This window comes from Garra rufa, chromosome 12, assembly GCF_049309525.1.
Source record: "Garra rufa chromosome 12, GarRuf1.0, whole genome shotgun sequence".
In the NCBI taxonomy this organism is placed as follows: domain Eukaryota; kingdom Metazoa; phylum Chordata; class Actinopteri; order Cypriniformes; family Cyprinidae; genus Garra; species Garra rufa.
The window spans coordinates 19,580,008-19,606,844 of record NC_133372.1 but is presented as its reverse complement, the minus strand read 5'-3'; the positions used below and the strand labels follow the sequence as shown (position 1 = coordinate 19,606,844).

Genomic DNA, 26,837 nt, shown 5'->3' with positions numbered 1-26,837 from the left:
ATATTTCTTTGACAGTGGCCTTCAGCTCATCTGCATTTTTTGGTCTCTTGTTTCTCATTTTCCTCTTGACAATACCCCATAGATTCAGTGTGGGCAGGTGCCAAATCCTGCTGGAAAATAAAATCAGCATCTTTAAAAATCTGGTGAGCAGAAGGAAGCATTAAGTGATCTAAAATTTCTTGGTAAACGGGTGCAATGACTTTGGTTTTCAAAAAACACAGTGGTCCAACACCAGCAGATGACATTGCACCCCAAATCATCACAGACTGTGGAAACTTAACACTGGACTTCAAGCAACTTGGGCTATGAGCTTCTCCACCATTCCTCCAGACTCTAGGACCTTGGTTTCCAAATTAAATACAAAACTTGCTTTCATCTGAAAAGAGGACTTTGGACCACTGGGCAACAGTCCATTTCTTCTTCTCCTTAAGACGCCTCTGACATTGTCTGTGGTTCAGGAGTGGCTTAACAAGAGGAATACGACATCTGTAGCCAAATTCCTTGACACGTCTGTGTGTGGTGCCTCTTGATGCCTTGACCCCAGCCTCAGTCCATTCCTTGTGAAGTTCACCCAAATTCTTGAATCAGTTTGCTTGACAAGCCTCTCAAGTCTGCGGTTCTCTCGGTTGGTTGTGCATCTTTTTTTTCATACTTTTTCCTTTTTCATACAAGTTTCACAATTTGAGTTGAATTACTGAAATAAATGAACTTTTCCACGACTAATTTATTCTAATTTATTATTATTTATTATTTCTAATTTATTGAGATGCACCTGTATATATTTCCAAACAATAATGGCAGACCCTCCTTTATTATAAAACAAAAATCTTAGACAATTACAGCCCAGTTGATGACGGCGGACAAATCTATCAAAAACAACAACAACACAATCTTAACTAACTGTGCTAATAACTGTATTAGTTAAAATACATTATTGTAAATGCATGCACTAGACTAGACTTATGCAGTAGCATAAAAATGTGTCGCTGAAACACACCACTTCATCTTTCTTTTACCTTGCATGTTTTGATCATGGTTTTTGAAGATGGCACACAACCTGTCCATGTTGGCATCTGCCTTGGTTCAATTCTACCAAGTAACAGATGTATTTGCAGCACAACGCCATACAGTTTTCTTGAATGAACACCTAACACACGCTCACAGTACTTCATAGCCATTTTTAGTTTTGGCGAATTGGTATGAATTTATTTATTCTTACTCATTTGTACGTTTTCATACAATCTGCTTATGCCCAACTGAGGATTAGGTTTAAGGGTGGATGTTCATGCTTACTTGTTTTTCTATTGCGTTGACAAGGCTAACAACAAAAAGTATGGGATTTTCTACATAAAGTTGCTTAGCATTTTTATTTTGCTTTTAATTATGCACAATTATAATGTTAACTGCTTTTTATTGTTTGCATTAGCATTATTTCTCACTATCCATGCCAGAACAGACCAAAATATCAAAATATTCTTAAAAACTGAAAACAAACAAACAAACAAACTGTATTCTAGTTAGTGACAATGTCATTAAATAATATTTTACATTTTAATTACACTAGAAGTTAGATATGTGGCTTAAGATACATTTTTATGGTACTGATTTGCAAAATATCTCATTTCATTGCTTTACATATAAACAAAAATGACAACAAAAACAGCAGAAAACAAACTAAAAACGCTTTTAAACAAGTTGTGTGTCTTGTATTATTATTAAACAACTTACAACACCTAACTAAAAGTATAGCTACAAATTTAAACAAGAAATGCTCATAATCACTGACAAAAAAAAAAAAAAACATTCCATTATTCACCACATCGTGCAAGTCCACCTTCCCACCATCTTTTCTGTCTTTTTTTCAACACCAGCAGTAACTTCACCTAAGAAGAATTCACCCTCTGTCTGTGGAATAATCCATATCGCGAGCGGGGGATTTACAGTATGTCTCTACTTCACTTCTTTTTATAAACACCCAATGTAACACTTCTCGGTGAAAAACAACACGACCTTAACTTTTCACTTCCTCTTTGAAAGGATGTCAACGTTTCTTTTGGTCTTAGTACACGGTGTACTTTGTGAACGCACAGACCGAACATCCCTCCCGGAGTTTTAGTTCAACCTGCAGAATTTTAGGCAAAATGGCGACATTGTAACGGATGGAGGACGAAAAAAAGGACTGTAATCAAGTACCATGACAAACTTGTCCCATGTTATAGTGGCATTCTCTGGGAAGGTAGGTTTAAAGCTTACAAACGTCTTCCCTTGCCGGATGTGTGTTTAACCGTGTTGAGAGCTGAGTGCGCGATGGGTACAATGGCTTGACTCCTTGCATGGGCACGAGAGCTTATATACACGGGCATCAGGTATGTCAACACCGTGCCAGTCACGAACCGCGCAAGCTAACATTTCACCCCTCCGTTATCATATACGCTATTGCTCTGAATAGTGTTGCATTTGGGGAAAAGTTGGACGCTCCTCTGCCATATGAGCGCAGTTGCGCGGTTTCTCGATTCCCCCTGAAAAACACTTTATACACACTTTTACAAGATGGGTGTCAGAATCGATCCAAAGCGGTGTCAGTCACTGGATGAGACGATCCGTTTTTCCGTGTCAGCGGGGAGTTTGTGTCGCGGCCTCTAGTCTCGGGGTTTGACACTTGAAGAGCGCAGATGCGTTTAGGCGTTCGTCTTGAAGGCGCTCGGCGCGACCTTGATTGGAGGGAATCTGTGCGCAACGCGTTTGCGCACCGCGGCAAACAAACATCCCGCCAGCCTATTGCTTTCTCTTGTAAACTTCAGTCGATCATTTTGAATGGGTGCTTAAAAATAGGCCCTATATGAAAAAAAATCTTGCATGCCCCCTGAACTTTTAATAGCTGTAAATGCACATTTTATAGCTTTATAAAATTAAATAACATCATTTATGTGACCTATGACCATAGGCCTTTAACACATAGTTTTGATAAATCCTGCTTTACTTCAGTTGGTCAGTTTATCAGGTGCACAAACTTTGTTTTGCCACATGACAACTTTGAGTAAGTAAAATCCTGATTTACCCCTTTTTCTGCTCAAGCTCTTTAAAGATTCAGTTTTTCATTTGCTTACTATTCAAATGTTTGACTTGCAAGTATGCGACTTGTCAGCCATAAGTCACAGACTACATACACTTAAAATGTCACATTTGATTATTTATTTAATAAAAATATAAATAAACTGAATTTATTAGTTAATATCATGATAAATATTATGCTACTGGAATTCTATATCAGCACGGCTGTGATTCGACTGGACAAATAAGACTTAAGGTAATCACACTATTAATGTTATTCAGTACAACAGCACAATTGTAAATCTGATGTTTATATTATTAAGTAATTATATTCTACTTCAGACCAAAAAAAGGACCAGTTAGTTTGTATATTTCCTCTCTACTAACACAAATAGTACTAAAAAGAACCAAAGCAACAAGCGAACTAAACTAGCAATAGAAACAAGTGATGGCGTCAGAAAAAAACAAACACTTTTTACTCACAACAACACAATGCCCACTCTGCACCATTCACATAATATGGTCTTGACAACAGCAGACACATACAAGCAGAGTGAAATGTCCTTGTGCTGTTATACTGTATGTCACAGTTTGAACTTGACTTGTCCAATCAGATTAGAGGACTGGAACTACCTGTTATTCATACTATATTATTAAATATCAAGGACAGATTGGCTTGTTTGGAAATAGAACCCAGGTTGTCGCTTTGTTGGTGTTTCTGTTGGCTGCTATTGCAAATGTGTGACTGCATAATTTTCTTTTAGTTTTTATTTTCATATGCCCTAAGTACCCTTATTATATGGTTTGGATCATTAGTTCCTTGCAACTCTTTGTTTTTCCATTCTTAATTATCTAAGCATAGTTTCACTATGAAGCTATGCATACAGTGATCATATAGATATTGTTTGCTTTGTTACCATGATAATTACAGTGTTAGTTTTATATTTCAAGAGATTTTTTGGTCATTTCCACTTTATAATCATGTCTTTTAAAAGTATCTCCAAAAATAACTATTATCAATTGATTATTTTAAACAATAATAAAAGCAGTGCTTAGTTAATGACTGTTTTACTTCCCACTAATTGCACAATTCCTTAAATATTGGTTTGAATTTTGTTTTTAGCTTACTTACCTAGAGAGGATTTGTCGAACACAAATTAAATGAGCAGTTTCTTTTCAAATTATTAGGTGTTGCCATGGACAACAATCATTATTTGGAAATCAAATTTCACAAGTTCACTGTTGGATCTAGCGACTGACCAATCAGAATCAAGAATTTAAGAGAGCTTGTAATATTATAATGAACACTTCCTTTACCCCTTGAAAGAACCCACAGGGCATTTTTCTTCTGAAAAACGTCCAGTATATTCAGAGGTCATGACAGAGCCCTGCCTCAGTCCGTGCGTATTTGATAATAATCACCTTAATATAGTGTAAACACCAGTCTTAACAGAGATTTAGAGTGGGAGAAATCCAATTATTTAAGATAATTGAGGAGGGTCAAGACCGGGAATACGGCTCAGGCAGACACAACCTGCCATAGTCATGTCCGCAAATGCATAATCAAATCCTGTAAAGATAGATTATATAGCAAGACTAAGTAAATGAAATGCTCTGAGCCAGTTTCAAACAAATTGATTATGTGTCACTCAGCAAGGTCAAATATTTGCACTGAGACGCATTTCTGGAATGTGCAGAATGATAAAAATCGGTCCCATCTTCCCTGTTTTTGCTGGGCTCCCAGTTCGCAGTGTTCTAAATGAAGACACAGGGGACTGTTTTAATGGAAGTACACTGGCCTGAATTAGCAAGCCAGCACTACTGCAGCTGGGCCGGAGAGATATTTCAGTAAGCTGTTGATCTAGCCAGAACATTGAGACCTGCATAAATCTATTAGAGGAAGAGGCCAAGAGAGAGAGAGGCCTATTTATCCAGTGCTATGCTCTGACTATTAGCTGCTCATTCCATATCATTTAACCTCTAGCAAGACCTCTCATTACAGCTACCAGACTCATCAGTATATTAGAATGTAATGAGCTCTATTACTTAACTGATGTTGAGCTTAAATTAAGCAGCTGTGTTTTGGTGGATACTAGCAATTTATATGTATTACTGTAGCAAAAATATATCAAAAATCCTAAAAAACGTACCTTTGAAAAAATTTACTTTTGATTAAAGTTAGTTCACTTCCAGAAAATCACCCCCATGTCATCCAGGATGTTTATGTCTGTGTTTATATTTTCTTCAGTTGAAAAGAAATTAAGGTTTTTATGAAAAAAAAAAACATTCCAGGATTTTTTTTCCCACATAGTACATTCTTAAAAATAAAGGTACTTTAAAAGGTTCTTCACAGCGATGCCATAGAAGAACCATTTTTGGTTCCACAAAGAACCATTCAGTCAAAGGTTCTTTAAAGAACCATCTCTTTCTTACCTTTTTATAATCTGAAGAACCTTTTTTCACCACAAAGAACCTTTTGTGAAACAGAAAAGTTCTTCAGATGTTACAGATTCAATATGGAACCATTTAGACTAAAAAGGTTCCTCTATGGCATCGTGAAGCACCTTTATTTTTAAGAGTGTAGGCTTCAATGGGAGCCAACAGGCTGAAGGTCCAAACTGCAGTTTCAATGCAGCTTCAAGGGGCTCTACACAATCCCAGCTGAATCTACTTTTTAACCACAAATGCTTGTCTTGCACTAGCTCTACAATGCGCTTCCACAACTTCACGCATTATGTAATCAAGTTGGAAAGGTCACACGTGGCTAGTTCTTCGGTTCAAAAAGGTAGAGCCGAAAAACTTAAAGGAGAAGTTCACTTCCAAAACAAAAATTTACAGATAATTTACTTACCTCTTTTTAATCCAAGATGTTTATGTGTTACTTTCTTCAGTCGTAAAGAAATTGTTTTTTTTTATGGAAAACATTTCAGGATTTCTCTCGATATAGTGGACTTTAACGGTGCCCGCAAGTTTGAACTTCCAAAATGCAGTTTAAAGTTTAAATGCAGCTTCAAAGAGCTCTTAATGATCCCAGCCAAGGAAGAAGAGTCTTATCTAGTGAAAAAATGACAATTTCTATACTTTTTACCCTCAAATGCTTGTCTTGTCTAGCTCTGCGGTACTCTGTGTATTCCAGTTCAAGATAGTTAGGGTATGTCAAAAAACTCCCATCTCATTTTCTTCTCCAACTTCAAAATCGCCCTTTATCGCTGTATTACCTTTTTTGTAAATGGTGTTTGATCTTCTTTGCACATTCACTTTGTAAACACTTGGTCGGTACTTCTGCAGTGATGTAGGACGATTTTTAAGTTGGAGGAGAAAATGAGATCGGAGTTTTTCGACATACCCTAACTGTCTTAAACTGGAATACACCAAGTACACACAGAGCTAGACAAGTTGAGCATTTAAAAAGTATATAAATTGTAATTTATTTAGAAAACAACCAATTGTATCGCTAGATAAGACCCTTCTTCCTCGACTGGGATTGTTTAGAGCCCTTTGAAGCTGCATTTCAACTGCATTTTGGAAGTTAAAACTCGCGGGCACCATAGAAGTCCACTAAATGGAAAGAAATCCTCAAATGTTTTCCTCAAAAAACTGAAGAAAGAAAGACATGAATATCTTGGATTACAAGAAACCTGCATTGAAACCTTTGGACCTTCAAGCTGCTGGTTCCCATTAAAGTCCACTATATGGAGAAAAATCCTCAAAAACCTTAATTTCTTTTCGAGTGAAGAAAGAAAGTCATGAACATCTTGGATGACATGGGGGTGAGTAAAATATCAGGCAATTTTTATTCTGGAAGTGAACTAATCCTTTAAATAACTACTACTAATATGTTGTAGCTTGCTATTTGTATCTTACATGTTGTCACACATATCCTTTTAACCTTCTAATGTAACATGTCTAATAATAACAATTCTCTGTCTATCTATATGTTCATGTTGCAGGTGGGTTGCCAATGTTTTGGAAAAGACTGGTAGGAACCAAGTATTTTTTCAAAGAATAACAATTTAGCATTTTTTGTTTTCTGTAGTGTAGCAAATCACAAAAGTGTTATTAATAATGGCAAATTGTTAATGAGAGTGTGAAAATTTTGTTAAAAAGAGATTAAATGCTGATAGAATTAGGATGGAAACGGCAAATGCAAGATTTGTGTTTTCGCTAATGTTGCTGGAAAGCTGGAGTGACAGCGCTCTGGCTGCCTGTACACAGCACCAGGGGTGTGTGTAATGTTCCAGATATTTGGTGGCATGTCTCAACACCTTGAGCTGAGGCACAGATGTGTGAACTGCTCTGATACTATAGCTGGGTGTGATCACCAGTCAAATTAAATCAGAGCTGTCAGTTACGCTTGTCACAGGCATACTTCCCGTCAGCCTGGAAACCTGGCAACCTTCATCTTCCTCTAGCAGCCCTCCAGAAAAAGGCCAAAAAGGGGAATCTGGGTATAATGTTGTGTGAGCAAAACTGCCAAAATAATTTTGTGTAATTGGACAATGATCCAACAGAATCGAGATGATAGTGCGAAAAATGTTAACCTGTCTGCGTTCTGCATTCAAACGATATCTTTGTCTCTGAAGTTTGTCTTGGGATGTGTGCCAAAATTATTTGACAGATGCGATTGTCGCCGGTTAGTCTCGTTCCAAGTCGAGAGCTTGCCTCTCTCTTAGCGCGATTCTCGCAACTTTGAAACAGATATGGCTCGGGTGTCCCGGCACTCAGTTATCCACACCCTGGATAAGCAAATGAGAACACTTCTTCCTATTAAAGACTTTATGAGGGAAGTTACACACGTAAAATCCTCCAGCTCACCAAAAGCTACAAACAGACTGCAACAGCCTCAGGCTCCAGATTTTACATTGATGACTTCACCACTAGGGGCCAGGATTTGATCACTAATGCTCTGCGGGGTGCTAAACTTGGTTCCGGTTAAAAGATATGAATGCTTCTCTCTGAAGATTCACTAACTGCTATGCCATTCGTAGTCTATTTTTAAATAATCGTAGTTGTGTTAGTATGAAATGTTGGTAACGATATGACAGTGCTACTTAGTCTTAAATGAACAGCTTGTGTAAATATGTGAAAATATTGCTTGAGTGAAATTATGTACTCATTTAATACCACTTTTATTTGAAATCTCTTATCCAGTTATCGTAGGTTCTCGTATGAAAAGAGTGAACGCAGAGGAACAGAATCTATCGGAACAGACGCTTTTGTAAGCGCCTACAAGAGATTCCGGAATCAATAGGACCAAGGCCGCAAGAATGTTCTATCGACGCTGAAGGGTGTCTGTTACTGAGCACCAATTAACCAAAATTAAATCCACTGTTTCTATTGATTGAAAGGGTAAAGGCAAAAGTTTGCCTGAGAATTAACTGTCAAGGCCCCAAAACCTTTCTCTTGTCAAATCCTTTAAGGTTGTGGTTCACCAATCTCATTAAATTTTCCAATTATTCCTTGAGTTGGATGTGATATTTTAGAGCTTTGAACAGAGGTTGCAGGGTGATGTGTGATTATAGAGCATTTCTGTCAGGAAGAGATCACTGAATTATACGTGGTATTAAGAGACTAGATGAGAGTCTGTGAATGGTTTACCCGTGCAGTCATTACATATAGTGATATTCTGTTTATTGATGTGTTCACAAGCAGGTTCTGAAACTCTTTTTGAGTTTAAAAATAGAAAAATGGAAATCCAAGCTGTAATTATTATCAATTGTTAAATTATTATGAAATTGAAATATTTTAAAAAAAGAAAAACACATTTAAAAGGAGGAAATCTTTTATTTTACTTTTTTTTTTTTTTTTTTGTATTTTGACTTTTTTATTTATGTATTCCTTTGATTTTACATATTTATTTTATATAATCTGATAATAGAATGTCTGGCCAAATGTTAATGTTAAGTTACCAGAGCCATCTGTTGGTCATCAGTGGTATTGACCAGTAGGTAGTACTGATTCCCTTAGCTCATGGCTTAAATATTAATAATACTATTCATAATAATCAATATTATTAATATTGTTATTATTATTATTAGTGACTTGATTAAACTGGATTTAATTAAATACAGTCCACAATTTGAATTGTGCAGATCAGTGCCAGCAAGTCACATTTAGCTGTTTGGCTGAGATTCCAAAAAAAATTTAGTATTAAAACCTGGTATTTATTCCAACTTAATGCATAAAATGTTTAATTTTCAATAAACCTGCTTTTGGCAGAACTGGCATATGTTTGCGTATGACCCTGGACTACAAAACCAGTCATGAGGGTAATTACTTTTTAAAACGGAGATTTATACATCAGCCGGAAACTGAATAAATAAGCAGCTTTCCATTGATCCGAAATACAACTATTTGAAAATACGAAATCTGAGGCTGCAAAAAAAACAAAAAATTGAGAAAATCAACTTTAAAATTGTCCATATGAAGTTCTCAGCAATGCATATTACTAATCAGAAATGAAGTTTGTATATATTTACGGTAGGAAATTTACAAAATATCTTAATGGAACATGAATCAGATTTTTGGCATAAAAGAAAAATCGATAATTTTGACCCATACAATGTAGCTAGTGCTACTCAGGACTGGTTTTGTAGTCCCAGGGTCACATATGTTTTCTGAAATTCATGTGTTTACATCATGCTATGTTTGTTTATATAGTTCAAGAGCGAAAATTATCTATTGATCTTCCTCAAACTTATCTAAAAAATAATTACCTGATCTGTTGCCACTTTTCGTTCACTTTTGGTTTGTCCAGGTGCATTTTGACTATGGAGTGCTGCATGGCTCGTACAACCAGCAAGGAAAGTGGCTCTGGCGGCCTGTTATTGATAAGAGCACATTAATTGGAATAAAGAGGGAGGACCTCTCCTTCTGTCTTTTGTATACATTTACTGTAATACTCATTAGCTTCCCACCGTCTCCCAGCTAGCATCTTCTTTACAGCCCGCCGGGAGTCTCTCGGGAGGTTATTTACATCTCTCCATGGGGCCTTTCTCAGGCTACCGAGCACACCCCCTACCTCTCCTTCTGCACGCATACAGCCTCCTCTTTGATATATTTGGGAGTTGCTCTGATTGAGTGGGGCTCTGGTGTTAATGACCAGTCTGGATGCAGCTCCGCCCCCTCATTCAGCTTTAATAGATGCCATTGACAAGCAGCAGGGACTGATAAAAATGTGATGATTTTTTAATATCCTAAGGGAGGCTGTTCAGGGAGAGATGGGCCAGAAAGTGCAAGCTTTGCTTTGTGCGTTTAAGAACGGGTCGTTTTTTTGATTAGCGCAGTGTTATTTTAGATTAAGTTTTGGTTAAACAAAAAGTCAGTTTGAATGTGTTTACAACCATCCTGATTTAGATTACCACTGTTTGCCCTTTCCACTTTCCTCACTTGTATTATGTTGCGCATGTCTTAGCTTGCACGGCACATTACGTTTTAAGAAAAGGTAATAAAAGTTGTTTCATCCCGAAACCTGCAGCGCTTGACATTTCTCCAAATTTAAGCGTATTGATGTCTGCTCGCTTAGACCCGATCCCGTCCTCAGCGTGTAGACAAGCGTTGACACTGACACGCTTTAATCTGATTGGTCACGTGTCTTCAGCAAAGCGGCAGTGACAAAGTTAGCTTTTTTCTTTCGCACTACTCAAGCAAGACAGACGCTTGTGAGTCTGCCCTCGATCACAGCGGTAGATACGCGCCCGTGCAGCCCTGCCGTATTTCAGTCAAATATCCAGTAATCATCACATTTCACGTAAAGAAAAATCGAAGCTGAAAAAGCAGCTACAACTCATGACCTGAGAGGAAGTATATTTCACGGCGTACCGCTTTCATATTTTACACAGAATAGTGCGCAACAATCAATGTTTATTTTTCATCAAGAGATGTGCCACGGCGTAAAACTACCGCAATGATGCAACTGCCAGAAAACTTTCTTTAAGTGACAAACTCTTTGCATCATTCTTTAATGTGAGAGAGAGGCTACTGGTTTAAGGGCCTGTCGACCTGCGCTACTTCACACCCACTGCCCGGCTCACAATAAGAGCGCCCTCATTAAAACTGAAACCCCAGACCTGCTCAGCTTTTTTTTTTTCCTGCTCTCTTGCTCTCTTTTTAAAAAAGAGAAGTTTTAAACTGACAAAGCCTCGGGAAATCCCCATCAGACATCCCTCCCTTAATCTGTCTAATTTTGAAAGGTATTGTTTAAGGCTTCAAAGTTTATATGGTTTAATCCTCCTCTAACACTACAGGGCAGCAAATGAGGCCATGTCAGCAGCTCTGGCACCACTAATCTACTTCACACAACAGAAAATCCTCCTTCTAGATAAGGTTGCATAGGTTTCCTGTGAACTCGCCTTTTGATGTTCCTTACCTGCTATTGAACATGACTTCTGTCTTAACCCAACTGTCACTCACTCCCTGTCCCCTTTTATCATGCCCAGTGACCCCCCTTTCCCCTCTCCCCGATCTTAAATCTACCATCAGGAGGAGCAAGCGTTTCTCTCGCTCTATTTTAGGAAAGAGTACTGAGGAAAGCTGCGTGATCGAGTCTTTGAGTATGTGTTGATGCTCTTTTAATTTGGGTTGAGGTAGGATGTGCTCTTTTGTTTTGAAATCCAGAGCCAAATTTGTGCGGACTGGTTTTCTAATCCGGGATAGTTAACAAAGCCGCAACGTTGCATCACCTTGGCTATGAATGGCAACCCCTGGAAAATGCAACTTTCGCAGTGCTGTGGCAACCAAGACGTTAGAGTTGGCAGCCTTGGCTCCTAGTAAAGCAGCGGTTTGTTAGACACAGAGGGAGAGATCTCTAAGGTAGCTGCCCCTGCGCTCTGTGGAGATTGTGTATTGAAGCAGATTTATTGCTGAGCTCTCAATTTCCACACAGCGTTCAAAAGAAATTGGATCCTTGCCACTCTCAATGCATCTTAGTTTCTTTTCCAAACGGAGGAGAAAGAGGGGGGAATAAAACATACTCAAACATTTTCAAGGGTTGTAACGTGGGGTACAAATTGTGTGCAACAAATGAAAGCTATCCAATGTAGTAACGCCTTATTTACCCAGTTGATTAATTACATTGATAATTGCAAACATTTTTTGTATTACAAGTTTAAAGGTCTAAATATGCAAATGAGGCATTATTTACTAAAAAAAATTGCTATTTTGCATACATTTCTAGTACAAGAATCTGAACACTGGATGAAGAAAATGAAGTAAAAAGAAAATGTTTATTTTTTTTTTTTTACATATAAGAGTCAAATGTTTTTACAGAAGAACTTTTTGTCATTTTTGTCACTCCATAGTTCAGAAAATACCTAAATCAGACAGAAAACAATACGTTTTCACACTTTTTGGGGGTTTAAAATGTTGTATATAATCAAGCAAATTATATATGAACAAATCCATCTGTAAAAATCTTCAGGATATAGGCAGGAATAAAAATGTAAATTTTTTTGTGTGTGTTACTGATGTTGAGATTTATGGCCTAATGTGGGAGAAAAAACTAATTTTGAGAAAATGGCCTTTAAAAATATGGATTAATTGAAATCTATTGACACAAATAGATAAAGTGCTATAAAAGAAACACTAAATAGTGTCACTAGTCTGGAAAAAAAACTCCCCTTAAATCTAGCCAGGGCTTGCTTGTTTGTTTTTAATATAAAAAGTACTATGGCATATGTAAAAGCCCTCTCATGCCAAAAGTGAAATGAATATGCCTGAATAAGGAAATGTAAATGGCGTTGAAGGAAAAAGGGCAGCAGCAGACACTGGTTATATAAAATTTTCATAATTTTTGTTTATTTTGAGGAATATTGAATCTGTTTTTGTGCAAGTGAGATGAGTAACTTTAGTCACATTTAGCTGTCTGTCAATAAATGGGAAAACAAAGTAACTTGCGTTAATTTAATTTGCATTATATTAATGCTAAGTTCTAATTAATTTAAGTCATTTCATTAATTATATAAAAATAAAAAATATATGAAATTCACACCAAAAATATTTGTTCCCTTGCAAAAAAAAAAGAAACCTCCACAGAGCATCTCTTGTCCCATCAGCTGTAGCATGTTCTGTGAAACCCAGCAAGAGTTTCCTCCTGTCACTGCTGCTCTGTGTGTTCGAGTTCAACTCAATGCTTTTTCCTCAACATGGCAAGAGAAGAAGAGAAAGACAGGCTCTCCTCAGTCTCTGTGAGGTGTCAGGTTGAATAGCTACCTGTTTGTTTGCTCACAGCTGTGCTTTGTTAGTCTCTCACACTTGAGAGGCGGCTTCATAAATTCACAGTGTGTCAAACAAATCAATAATTCCCATTAACCGAGGAAGATTCTCTGCTCTGTACTTGAGGGGCCACGGCCTCCCCTCTTTGTTTAGATGTGTTTTTTTCCTGTGAAGGAGGAAGAGAGGATGGGGAAATGAAGGACAGGTAAAAGAAAGAAAGAGAGAGAGAGTAATAGATGAAGAGAAATGGAGTTGGGCATGTTGCCGATTCACATAGACAGATAACTGCTCTGAATGACTTGCCCCACTTGGTCTTTCCAACTATTGTTGTAGTCCTCCCTTTTAGAGTAAGCTACAAGAGGTTTCACAGCTTCATTCAGCTGAATGAGTCTGAAGTGTTTGGGTAATCAATTTCTGCTTCGTATGTGCAATATAGGTCCATGTCTTCACCCTACTTTATGAAGTTATTTTTATATAGAGATTGATTTAAGTTTTTTGTCCCTGTGAATGTGCCTCATATTAATAGAACATTCTTTATGGTTCTTTGCACTTGCAGTACACCATATAATTGTATTCTCAGAACATATACTTCCAGCTTTTGGCCTTTTGTCACCAACATAAAAGTCTAGAAGGTGGGAAAAAAGCTGAAGGCACCAAAGTGGAACATAGCAAGTAGTTTGTATTCTCTTATGATTAATAAATATCCAAGAAAAGTTTACCTTCTGGGGTTCCAGAATAATGTGTAATGATAATATGCAATTATCACCTCTTATTTTTTCAGCAGTAACCTCAAGATGAGGTGCAACTCGAGTGTTAGAACAAGTGCTGATGGAAAGAATAGGGGCTGAGAGAGAAAGAGAGAGAGAGAGCACATGACATATGTGTGTCGTCTAAGTGTTAAGTGCTCTTTTACTTGTGCAGTTAATTTAGACTGATCACAGGGGGACCTCCTCTGATTCATTGTTGTTTGTGAATTCAAACATGTTCATTACGGAGCATATTTCAAGGAGAGAAGAAAGCGAGTTAGGGCGAGATTGAGAAAAAGAGCTAATCGCTTCAGATTGATCTCCGTGCCGAGCGTAAATGTATTTAAGCTCATAATCCTTGTAAATAGCTTCCAGCAAGGCAAAGGCAGCCTTTTAACATTGACTAAATGAAGTAAATAGAAGCGAATGAATTTTTAAAAGACGCATTGCAGTTGAACCCTGTTTGTTATGTATGGAACAGATCAGTGTGGAAACTGGAAGCTAATGAGGCCTGTAAATTTAAAGCTGAAATCATATTCGGAGGCTTTGCCACCCTGCTGTTTAGGGGTTTGCAGCGAAGTTCGTTTTTAAATGCAGAGCGTCTGTTCTTCCTCCGAAAGCCCCTCACACCCCAACAGATGGAGAGAATATGGAGCTCGGAAGGTTTACCTAGGAGGTGGTAACAGTGAAGCCACTCATTAACACTGAATTTAACACTTCGTTAGCAACGCGGCTTCCTGTTGAGAGCAGCTAGTGCTGAATGTCAAATCCTCCGAGCATACACTGTGGCCTAGCAGGACAACAGCAAGCCTGGGCCCCTTTAACACACCCTTTAAACACAGTCCTGTTGTCCCACAGGTTTGCTGGTGTTGAGCTGTTGAAAACCATCAAATATAATTAGATCGGCTGATGACACCTGAGGTATATTTCTCTGGCTAGTCTTGAACAGGAGCGTTTCTACCTGAGTGTATGTGTGTGTCTGTCTCTCTGTGTATATGTGTGTGCAGTGTGCCAATTTGTCAGGTTTGAAGCAACAACAGTCTCGTGCTGGGATGTGCTTTGGCACCATCAGAGAGTGATAAGACAGAATAATATGATCTTATTGGTGGTGTGCTTTGTTCCCATGGAAATTGGTCAATTTTAGCAGGCGGCTGAGAACTTTGGTGGGAGAAACAGGAAGGTTAGATCCCAGAGGTGCATTCACATAATTAAGCTTCCTCACCAGGACTTCCAGGGCTAACATTGGGGTGTGTTGTGAAAAAAAAAAAAAAAAAGCAGTGACAGTGGGTGTTTGAGATGCATATTGTGGCAAAAAAATGATGGCCGTGTTCTTAGGCCACCATTAGTATATTTTAGAGAGCCTGATTCTTTGATGCTATATTCATGATGCACTTTTTTTTCATTGGATCTATTAATTTTCAAAGAAATACATTGAAATTCAATACATGCATTCAATGACCTGAACTCTTTCCAACATCTGTGTTTTAATTTATGAATTAAAATTTACTTGGATTATTTTTTGGATTGCTTAAAGACAAAAATATCAATATGAATAAACTGTATCTATATAGCAATGCATTATAATAGTTTATATAACAAAACCTTATACCTTATATTTATAAATTATATAATACAGAGGACCTTCTTCATGAATATTTACGATATTGGTAAAAAGTTTTATATAGAGAAGTTATATAGAGAGGTTTTGTTGAAAGTTAAATAAACCAACATAAATGCAAAGAGAACTTGGCACCTATGTTTTCTTGCCCTTTATCAAGGACAGTCCACCATGACCCTGACCCTTGTAAGTAGTTATATGGAGATGCTGACTTGAAACTGATTGCTTGTCTCTCTTTCGCAGACTCTGTTATGGCGGCAGTAAAAGAAAGCGCAGAGGAAGACAAAGAGGTAGAATCTTCCTCTGATGATACTCAAGAGCTGACAAGCACATCTTCTCCCAACAACAACAATAACAGCTTGGAACCACCAGAGCCCCTGCCCTTGGACAGTCACCAAAACCCTTTAAATGGAGTCCAGCCGAACCCATTTGTCTGTGGTAGCGTCCCTGCTGCCCCCAGCACAAACGACTCATTGCCTTCAGGAGCACTTGTTAATGGAGCTGCTTCACACTGTACCTCAGAGGAGCCCTGCGTCCACAACAAAGACATGTCCCCTCTGCCCGGGACAGACACCAGCCCTGAGGTGTTAGCGCCTCCCAGTGAGCTTCAATCAGACACCCGGCAGAAAACAGAAGGGTGCGCCCTAAAAGTGCGGCCCGCACGGGCCTCATCTGAATCAAACAACAGTGATGGTGAGGCCCCCTTAGATGTGCTAGTGGGGGAAGGCTTGGATAACAGGCCAATCAGCCGACTGTTGGCTAGAAAGGGAATCAAAGCAGGGTGCTTATGGGACTTTGATTCTGAGTTGTCAGAGAGTTCCTCTGATGACTGTGATGGTCTGAACTGGGGCCTGCAGGAGAAGTTCATGCGGATACTGTTGAAAAGCAGCGTAGCAGGTGATGGAGTAAGAACAAAGGTAGAGATTGATGGAGCTCCACCTGCCAGCCGAAGACGAAGGATGCGTAAAAATCATGCCATGGAGAGGGCTGACACTGGAGGACAGGTTTATGACGGCTTTGATTACGCATCCCAGAATTCCCTAACCGACGAAGACTCCGATTTTGAGTCGTCCATTAACAAAGAACATGCCTTCAGGAAAGAGCCGGAAAGTTTGAAAGCATATGCCGGCTTGCGCCTGGAGAAATTCTGCGACAAGTCAGCTGCCATGCAGGAGCTAATTTCAAGCGAGAAAGAAGAGAGATGTGATGAAGGCAGCAGCGACATAGAAACAAACACCTACATGGGTGAAAAATCGGCACGGTTAAAGTCAGAGACAAAAACAGGCGAGGATCTGTCCTTCTTCCCGTGTTCAAAGTGCAACGATAATTTCAAGGAGAAGAGGCATTTGCATAGGCATATGATGTATCATTTAGATAGGAATAATAGGGTGAGACAAGAACACATTCCCCGACCCTTTATATGTAGAGAGTGTGGGCGTTCATTCCGAGACCTAACCTCTCTGCAAAAGCACATGATAATCCACCAGGTGCGAAGGGAGAGGCTGATGGAAGAGATTAAAGGTTTTAGTAAGATAGATGTCGAGGGAAGAAGAACTTGTCTTCAGTGTCCCCAGTGCGTCTTTGGAACGAAATGCCCCAAAACTTTCGTCCATCCTAACAAAACTAATGAGAAGGAGAAGCCGTCTTATAGCTGTGAGGAATGCGATCACATGGCTACGACGAAAATGGAGGCACACGAGTGCACAGCTCACCACAACGCGCGTGGCAAGAATGGCGACTTTTTTGTATGTCAAAATTGCACATTTAGAAGTAAGAATAGATATCGTTTCAGAAAGCATGTGGAGCTTATCCACGGGCAGAATTATGAGAATAATGAACCTCAGCCACACAGCAATGTGGATGACCACATAAAAGCCGTGTTGGACCAACCCAAAAACAAGAATTCATCTTTACTGATGCCAAAGATTCAAAGCACAGAGAAATGGTCTGTTAAGGACAGAGTTGAGTTGCCCTTTAGGCCCAATGGCTCAGCTGACCTTAATGTGAGAAGCAAAGAAACACAAAAAGCCTGTGATGGTTTCAGCTCCTCGCTGATCAAATGGAGCCCTGGCAGCCCAGCAAACAAGCTGTCACCATTCTCACTGAGGAGTGACAAGGCAAGCAAATTATCCCCTCTGCCTACAGAGAAAATAGACGTGACAACAGGTCTCCCGTATGTCGAAGAAGACAATCAAGAATATGAAAGCGCTGTCTCCGAAAAGAGGACAAAATATCTTTCCAGCTTTGACGTACATCTTACAACGAAAACAGAGATCGTGAGTAAAGCAGCCTGTCTGAACCCTGGCACTGAGAGCCGTCCCAAAGATCCTTCAACCGGCAGTACTTTAGCGCTGCAAACGCTGCGGCACAAAATACCCTCGAAAAGAAAAATGTCAATCCCGTATCGCAACACCCATGCCGATATTCCTCATGTGCGTCTTCCGAAATGTGAGCCTGAGTCTCCACAATGGGACTCTAGTGCACCACTAGAGGGAGATGACTATGAAGGTGCTCAGGTTTTTAGCGACTGCACCAAAGAGTCTTTGGATCATTTTCATAGCAATACCCCCAGTGATTATTTCATCTCTCTCAACAATAACATTCCGGACTATGCCAATCATACTGATCCAGACAATAGCGTAGATGTGGACAGTGATGATATTTGTACATTTATAGTGAAGGAGGAGTGTATTGAGAGTATAATAAGTGAGGATAACCCTGATGATGATGTTTATCAGCAAAGTGACCCTTATGTAGAGTATATTGTCAACCCTTTGCCTTTGGTGGGCAGGAAGTGCTGTCCCTATTGCCCAGCAGTATTTGAGTCTGGAGTGGGCTTGTCCAACCACGTGAGAGGACACTTACATAGAGTGGGGCTGAGTTATGATGCTCGTCATGTGGTGTCACCTGAGCAAGTGGCATCCCAGGACCGCCAGCCTCGCATACGCAGAAAAATTCCCTCAGTGAATCGCAGAATCAGAAAAGGTGATTATTGTTCACCTTACCTTGTTCAAGTCATTGTGATTTTAGATAATGCTCTCAAACTAAAATCACACATGCATAACCTATATTTATGTATGTGTACAAACATTTCTACATGTAACCTATTCATTTCAAGTAATTATGTGCTTTCATCATGGCAGATAAGCCAGAGTCTAAAACCGAGCATACCTGTCCGCTCTGCCTGGGCTGGTTTGACACTAAGACCGGCCTCTCCAATCACGTGCGGGGTCACCTGAAGCGGATTGGCAAGCCAATTACGGGCGCTAGCAAGTCCCCTCTCTGCATTCTGACGGAACTTCTTCAGGATGAGACGGAGTACAGGAACATTATGAGGGTGTTTGGTTCCAGACCGCATTTATCTAAACCTTTTGTCTCTCAAAAGTTTGCCAGCAGTGATGGACTGTTTCTTACATCCTCTGGCATTCCCATGAAGATCCATCATACAACTGGCACACCAGATGAATGGACTATGATCAGACCCCCCCAGGTCGACAGAGAGAGAAAGAGGGCCGATAAGGTCCAATCTAGCACTTTAGAGGATCTGCTGGGAAATAGGAAGGTGGAGCAGGAAATGGAGGTTGAAGGTCACTCAGAGGAGGCCAGGACTCCTTTGACCATCTCCTCCACTAGTGGCAGTTTACCCAGAACACCATCTGTGAAGCTGGATCCTACCTGGAGCCAAGGTTAGGAGCCACACACTCACTCATTCATGTGTCATTTGCTGTTAAAATTAATTAAATATTCATGTACATAGGGAAACCTCAGAACTACATTTTAAACACCAATACAGCAGCTGTTTCTTTCAGTAACAAGGTTCAGTGAAGTGCCTTTATTTGAAATTTGAAGACGTTAGTTTCATAGAATCTCTAAGAAGAAGAAACAGACCTCAAACAATAATGATGAAACATTTAGTTATGTTTTCTCAGCAACAGCTTCAGTTTGTATCGCTGTTTCTAAGATGTATAGGTGGACATGTCAATAACCAGTTAATAATAACAGGTTAATAATGAACCCTAGTCATTCTCGGTCATAAAAATACATAAACAATGTTTGAGTTTATTAGCTTGTTTGATTTGTCTGTACCAACTAATCACAACTTATCTGGTTGCAATCTGTTCTTGATTATGATTTCACTTTTTTAACTTTAGTTAGTGTTTGAAATTACTGTTTGAGTATAAACAACATCTGCAAAGTTACGACACTTAAAGTTTAGCTGGTAGGGACTACAACAACAAGCTTCTTCCTAAAATAAACCCTGCCCCCCAGGAACGCGCAACAAAAGACGTGAGACCATGTTAGGCTACTGTTATAAAATTAAACAATTACTCTACAAAAATGCTACAACGCAATCCTTTATTAGGCTGCACTTATGTCTTAATAAGGATAAAACCACATATAAAAATATCACTTAAACAGCAGTCACAATTACAAACAACAGCATGTCTAAAAAGTGAGACAACTACAAAAAACCTACATGGCATTCGTTCTGCTCGATCCTCTTCAGTGATATTTTCTGGGTCTGATTCGGGCTCAAATTGATAAATCAGTATTGAAGCCATTGTTTACAATACACTGAAGCACATTCAACTACCCGTAATGGTAAGGGGTGTGACATTTCAGGATAACATGCACTAGGTGGTTAGCAAATTACAACACACTGGGCCAGCTACCCAATCTGAGCCCATCTCGTATTTCTGAGGTAGGGGCTTCATAGTACCAGGAAGTCAACAGACCGTTTTTAAGAGAACGGAAACACTGGTGTAGAGTAAAAGTTGAAGTATGTGGAAAATGTAATTAAAAAAACAAACAAACGAAGGATGAACATGTTACAGTGCACCCCATAATCACAATCAAGCCTTTAAAAATAGCTGATTGACCACCCCTTTAAATTTTTGTTTGTTCCTCTATTGTACAAAGCTATCGTTCCATTATCGAGGTTTAGAAATTCACATTCACATTTAAGATAAAATAAAAAAAAACTTATATATTTGATTCTATATTTGAAGTTTAGTGGCTGAAAAAAATATTAGTCTCCTAATTGGCCATTACCTTCTGTTTTCTCATGCACTGTAAATGGACAAAGAGAGCTTGGAAGTACCATTGATATTGAGCAATTTTAGTGAAAACAAAAACCCTCCATGACAAGAAGCTTTTGCCTGTTCACTGACAGCTGAGCGTGTGATCTGTCTTGTTTCGAGTGATGTTGAATCAAAGAATCTGAGAGTGACAGACAGGTGAGGTTTCAGATATCTGGGTCACAATCCAGCCTTGAACATTCTTTATTCCCCTAACATAGACGTTTTATTGTTGTTAGTCTTTAGTTAATAGTTATAGCCCTTGAAGTGCAAATAATAAAGTAGTTTGTTAAGTGCCGTACAATTGATTTGAGATATTTACAGTAAGCATGGGTAGAAATGATCAATACAGTGTAGCCTGACTGCACAGTCTTGTTTCACAGCTGCTCTCATATGTTTTTCCACCTCTACTGCCTTCATTATTTACAGTGCACCTTAAAACCCAATTTCAGTCATACACTTCCTGTAACCTTGAAGTTGCCAGTTGATGCCATTAAAAGAGAGAGGGAACACAGGATTCAGAGAGTGCATGGTAAAAGTTTGCCACTCATTGAAATATTGTAGCAGGTACAAAAAGAATGAATGTCATCAAAAGTGGCTTTGAAATTCAAATGTAAAACGCATAGCGTTCTTTTAAGTACTACTGGAAACACATCAGCTGTATTTGCACATCTTTGTTTCATGTCTACCCAAATAAAACTCTCATTTCATTAATATAAAGCAAATTAATGAAGTTTCACAATCATATTTATTTCACAGATTGTCCATTTTAATTGGATATACTGTGTTAACTAAATTTGATTTGACTGTTCAACCAGACTCATATAATCAGGTCTGTTTTTTTTATGTTCTGTTGTAACTCTTTGATTGGAGGTGGAGCACCAACCACTATTGCAGGAGGTTCAATGAGGCCAGTTAGAAAAGATAGTTGTGCTTTTCAGAGTAGTTTAGATAAATACATGTGTAAATCAAGATTTTTGCATTGACATTTTTAGACAGTTCAGTAATGAACTGACGACATGTTTTTACAATATTTCAATAAGAACTTATCATCTGAAAAGGAGTTTTGTGTATGTCCTTGTGTCACTATTACCCAGAATGACCAAAAGACTTTGTTTTGTATCTTTATCTATATCTTTTATATCTTTATTTTTATATCTAATTATGTTTGTATTAGGGCTATCAATTAAACATTTTGTAAACAAAACAACAATGATAATAAAGTGATTATATATGATTAAATGAACAATCAACACAAATTAACAATTTATGGCTCCTTAGCCTTATGTAACTTCCATAATAAGGAAAGAAGCATTACATGCAAAACATGTTTTCATCTGATACTACAGCACTAGATAAGAAACCGTTAAAAATCATCAACCCTTTAACCAATACATGAGCAACTATTAAAAATAAAATAGCGCAGACCGAATTCATGAATGCTCCTAAATCTAAGTAATACATTTGATTGTGAAATGGATTTCTGTGGACTGTTGTCTAATGATGCTTAATAATTTAAAAAAGTATGTTAACAATATATTGTACTCTAACCCCCCTAATTGTCCATTAAATGATTTACTCCCATGTCTTTGAATTATCTTTATATGATTAAAATGTAAGACCCACTTTATATTAAGTGTCTTTAACTGTAGTAACATTAAACTAATCACTTGATACAATGCACTCACATTTTTGCATTGTACTTTGCTAAAGTAATTGTTTTGAACAAGTATTAACTCAGAAATTATAAAAAAACAAAAAAACAAAAACAAAGCTAAAGTATTTGTATCAATACTGTGTGCCCCATGATGGTAAAAGCCCCCCCTTGCCACCTCATATACGATTTTTAAACAAAATAAACAACTTGTATGATTTATTTTACACAAAATCTGTTGCTCCATAAATGTTCAATACAAATGTATATATTTTTCTGCAATAATACATATTGGGCACAGTGAAAGGGTGGGCCTTTAGCCCCGTTGTACCCTATATAGTAAAGTCACCTAAAACAAAACTTCTAATCAGTTGACAAGTTGCAATTATTGCATTTGTTTTGTATTCATTACAAATCCCGATATTTTTGAAACATTTCTACCATGCATTATTTTCTCCAGAGTTTATTTTTATAATCAAGATTCATATAACAGCTGTAGATTAGCATTAAATGAACACATTTCATCTAAACATACAATGAGAGCAGATTACTAGTTTCAAACATTGCCCATAAAAACAAACAAACAAACCATCAAACTGAGTGCAGATACTTACTGAGAACATACAACTACGTGTCCTCAAAAACAGAGTGCACAGCCGATCTTTATGATATGAAAACAGATGGAGTGGGAGGTGATGACACTCAGGGAATCACAGTTTTATTTTCTTCAAGCTGCTGTGTTCCTTTTCTAAATTACAAACTCATGTAGCCATATAACATGCTTTCGCTTTTTAAAGAGCAGTCATGAGTGGAGAGCAGCTACAGAAAAAAAGGCACAAGGTTATTTAAATGCTCATTAGCTCCAAACTTTTTTATTTATGTGTGATTCAGAGAATAAGAAGATCTGCATCCACTGCAACACGACGTTCCACAGCGCTGTCAGCCTGTCCAATCATCTTCGAGCGTATGCCCGACGGAAGCAAATTGCCTTATTAGAAGGAACAAGTAGGGTTTCATACTTGCTCTTCCAATGCAATCTAATCTAATCATCCAGCCACTCATCTTTTTGTTGATTTTAATTACACCGTATGTTTCACAGCATATGATTGTAAACAGAAGAGGCCGAGATCAAGGCCCGGGCCAAAAAGGAAGGCGTTTTCATCTTCACACGCCGCATCTGAAGTGATCTACAGAATGACCTGCAGGTACTTACCACACTCCTGCACTCTCTCCTACCACTAGCAGGAGTTCTCATATCTGTCTTTCTTCCCTCCAGGTTCTGCGATCTGATCTTCCAGGGTCCTCAGTCAATTCAGGAAGACTGGATCAAGCACTTGCAGAGGCATCTTATGCACAGGAGTATCCCCGGCATGGGTGCAGGTATGGTGGAGGTTTCAGCGCTGTGTAAAGAGCTGTGTTCCCCATCTCCCCCCGAGCGCCTGCTTCTGGATACACACCCTCCTCTCAGTCTGCCTGAGGGGGTCTCCTAAGCCACGTTTACACACCAGCTATGCTCACTGTACACCTGTTCTGCACATGTTCGTAAAACAAATACACATATAATACTGTATATACATAGGAATACAGAATAGAAATATATATATAATATAAATGAAAGATTTTCTTATATTGCATATTATTTTTCTCGTTGGTTTATTTCCCAATTTTATTACATCAATCTTCGGTTATTCGTAAGGGCATGCTATTTGCAACATAAATGTAGAGTTCGGCTATATTTAGATCTTGGATGTGCACATTAGGCAGTCTCTCGCCGCAGACTGCAGTTCTCAGCTGCTGTGACTTGCAAATCCTGCAACTAGATTTTAGAAACTGTCCAAATCATAGAATTCAGAGGTCACTGTTTAGAACGACTTCAAAAACAGCTATAAGGACTTCTTGCTATTTACTGTAATTTTACGCCGCAAGTTTATTTACACTGACAAAATGTATAACCTATTTTTAAAAGAGTATATATCAACATAATAATATATCTACACAGGTAGTGCTTCATTTATGGTTAAGAATTCTTATATCTACTCTTATGCATCATTTAACGCGTTGAGGAAAAATGTCATATTGCGTATACGGGCATTAGAGCCCAGAACATGTAACACACAGTCTGCTACAATATTTTATAATGCCATTATCAGAGAAATGAACTGTGAACTTTATGAATATATCAATGAATATTTTTCAAAGCTTTCTAGTTGTTTAGTAATATCATGGGCAATACTGTCATGATGCAATATTAATTAGTTGTATCCATATAATGTCCTAGAAAAAGGTAATTGTTCTATATTGTTGTATGTTCCCGAAACCCCTCAAATACTGTTTTTGCTCATCATTTTATGGTGCTAAAATGTAAGGTATATCACTCAAAAGTATAACAACACAACTACTTTAGGATATTTAAGGGAATCTTTACCACTCATTCTTTCTGAGGTAAATGATTTCTTAGCATTTGATTGTAAATAAAGCTGTAGGTAAAGACCAAATGGAGGTGTAGTCCTCCATGCCCTGGTCAGCCCTTCAAATAGTTACCATGTAACTATATACCATTATTTGGTGATGATAATGTGCAAGCACATACCGATCAATTAAGGTATACAATGTGTTAATGAGCAGAGGAAGCGTTAACACGTTGTATTTATGTCTCTGTTAAGTCACTAATAGCCAATTAAAATGTAATTGTGATTTAAACCTTTGTATCTTTTTCTGCTGTTATACTTATTTACTTTACACTGCCACTTTGTTGACAAAGGCTCTGTCCAACAGTGTCGTTATGTAAGTATCAAAGATCTCCGTTATTATAGAAGAACAGATCTGATAATATCAGAGAAAGCGGCTTGACCGGGGTCTGTTTTCAGGTTCATCAGTAAGCGTCTGGACCGGGGGGCGACCTCACAGTTTGTCCCGGGCAGGGCTTAGACTGGCGATCAAAGCTGTACAAACCAATTGTCATCACGTTCCTCCAGAGGGAATTTGGAGTACATTAATGCCCCTGCTTTGGGAAATAATTGTATCTCTCTGTGACTTCATTAGGCTCTCCTGGCCGAATCAAAAGACACTCCACCAAGGCTGGAAGCTGCATGGTGGGCAGACAGTGTCCCAAAGGGCCGAATGAATAAAAAACGAGGGATTATAATGAGATTGAGCTAACCATGACCAGGATTGAGTTTTTCCATTATACCATTGGCAGCTTTAAGAATGAGGTGGACAAGGGGGGAGGCAGGAACATAAAGAAATGTGTAAGATCCACACCAGCCATCTGCCACGGGGCTGTGTCGCTGACAGACCAGAGCACGCTTATCATTAGGCAGTGAATCAAAGAGGCCTGCTCTCTGGAGATTCCTCCATTAAAACAGTATACAAGTGTCATCCCTTCTCGGTGTGCAAGAGAGCACATCTTATCTGAATCAGGAGGCGTAATGACTCGGCTTTGGAAAACCAAAAAAAGGCTTTCTATTAATTACCATATTTTATTTGTTAAATCTGACCCCTAGAACATATAAGGAAGAGACTGCACACTGTGTTGTTTCATATTAATGGTGTAACCTTAGGTGGTAATTAAAATCGCCCTCTGGCGGATAAGCACATTCTTAATATTTCATTGCCGCGGTTGTGACAAAGGCAGACTAGAGACCTCTGGAAGGATAGAGAGGGGTTATCTCACATTACATTTATCTCCCAATCGTAGTCTCAGGTGCACCTGACACAAACACCAGAAGATACTGTTGATTGATTGATTGATTGATGGGCACTTTTTCCTCTTTCTTAGTGTTTTTCTTGTCTCCAAAGACTGCCACTTGTCTTGACTTTTTTCCCTCTCCTGAAGTAGCAGGAGCGACCTGGAGATCGGGACCAGTGACCGAGCTCTCGACGTTGTCGACCATGCCCTTGCTTTCGCTTACGGTCATTCCTAAAGTGTAAGAGCCTACACTTCCTCTGTGAGAAAAGACAGGGAGTGTGAGAACAAAAAAATCAATAGGTTTCCATTATCTGGTTGGGCAGTGTCACTGGCCTGTCAATGATCCCGCTACAGTCCCGGCACAAGGGTGAGACGAGCCCCCAGTCAATCGCCACTGACAAGAGGAAAACATGCTGACAGCAACCAGGAACAAGTCAGAACACAGATTTGCACTTCAAGCGCTCGTCCGAGGGGGCGGTGTGAGGGGCCACCAAACGGCGAGGGGCCAGGCTCGGGCTGAGAGGGGGGCACGGTAGAGCGGGCTCTGGCCGGGTTTTCACCCCCTTGTCTGAATGTCTCATTCCCTCTCACAAACGCTTTTATCCTCACATCAATTATTTACCTCTGGATACACCAAAGGAAACCCAGGTGCACTGATTGTGGCCAAGAGAAATTCATCACCTTCGTGGTCGCCACAAGCTTGCACGCTCTGTTCGGTTCCCTCGTTGTTACCCATCTCCAACCCCACTCCCACAAAATAAATAAATTAAAAAGTATTGAATATGCAATG

General features: G+C 38.9%; 1 protein-coding gene across 1 annotated transcript; it reads left to right on the top strand.

The window, feature by feature from the left end:
- The first annotated feature begins 304 nt into the window (after window positions 1–304).
- Window positions 305–26,837, top strand: znf644b (zinc finger protein 644b). The gene is made up of 6 exons (XM_073851778.1): window positions 305–2,236; window positions 15,871–18,612; window positions 18,771–19,313; window positions 23,251–23,364; window positions 23,459–23,564; window positions 23,636–26,837. The coding sequence occupies exons 2-6, from the start codon at window positions 15,879–15,881 to the stop codon at window positions 23,847–23,849; spliced, it is 3,711 nt and encodes a 1,236-aa protein (XP_073707879.1). The 5' UTR covers window positions 305–2,236; window positions 15,871–15,878; the 3' UTR covers window positions 23,850–26,837.

Coding starts and splice junctions, on each gene's coding strand:
- znf644b (XM_073851778.1), top strand. CDS start 15,879: ATGGCGGCAGTAAAAGAAAGCGCAGAGGAAGACAAAGAGGTAGAATCT. Junction 18,613..18,770: donor GAATCGCAGAATCAGAAAAG/GTGATTATTGTT, acceptor TCATCATGGCAG/ATAAGCCAGAGTCTAAAACC. Junction 23,365..23,458: donor TGCCTTATTAGAAGGAACAA/GTAGGGTTTCAT, acceptor TATGTTTCACAG/CATATGATTGTAAACAGAAG.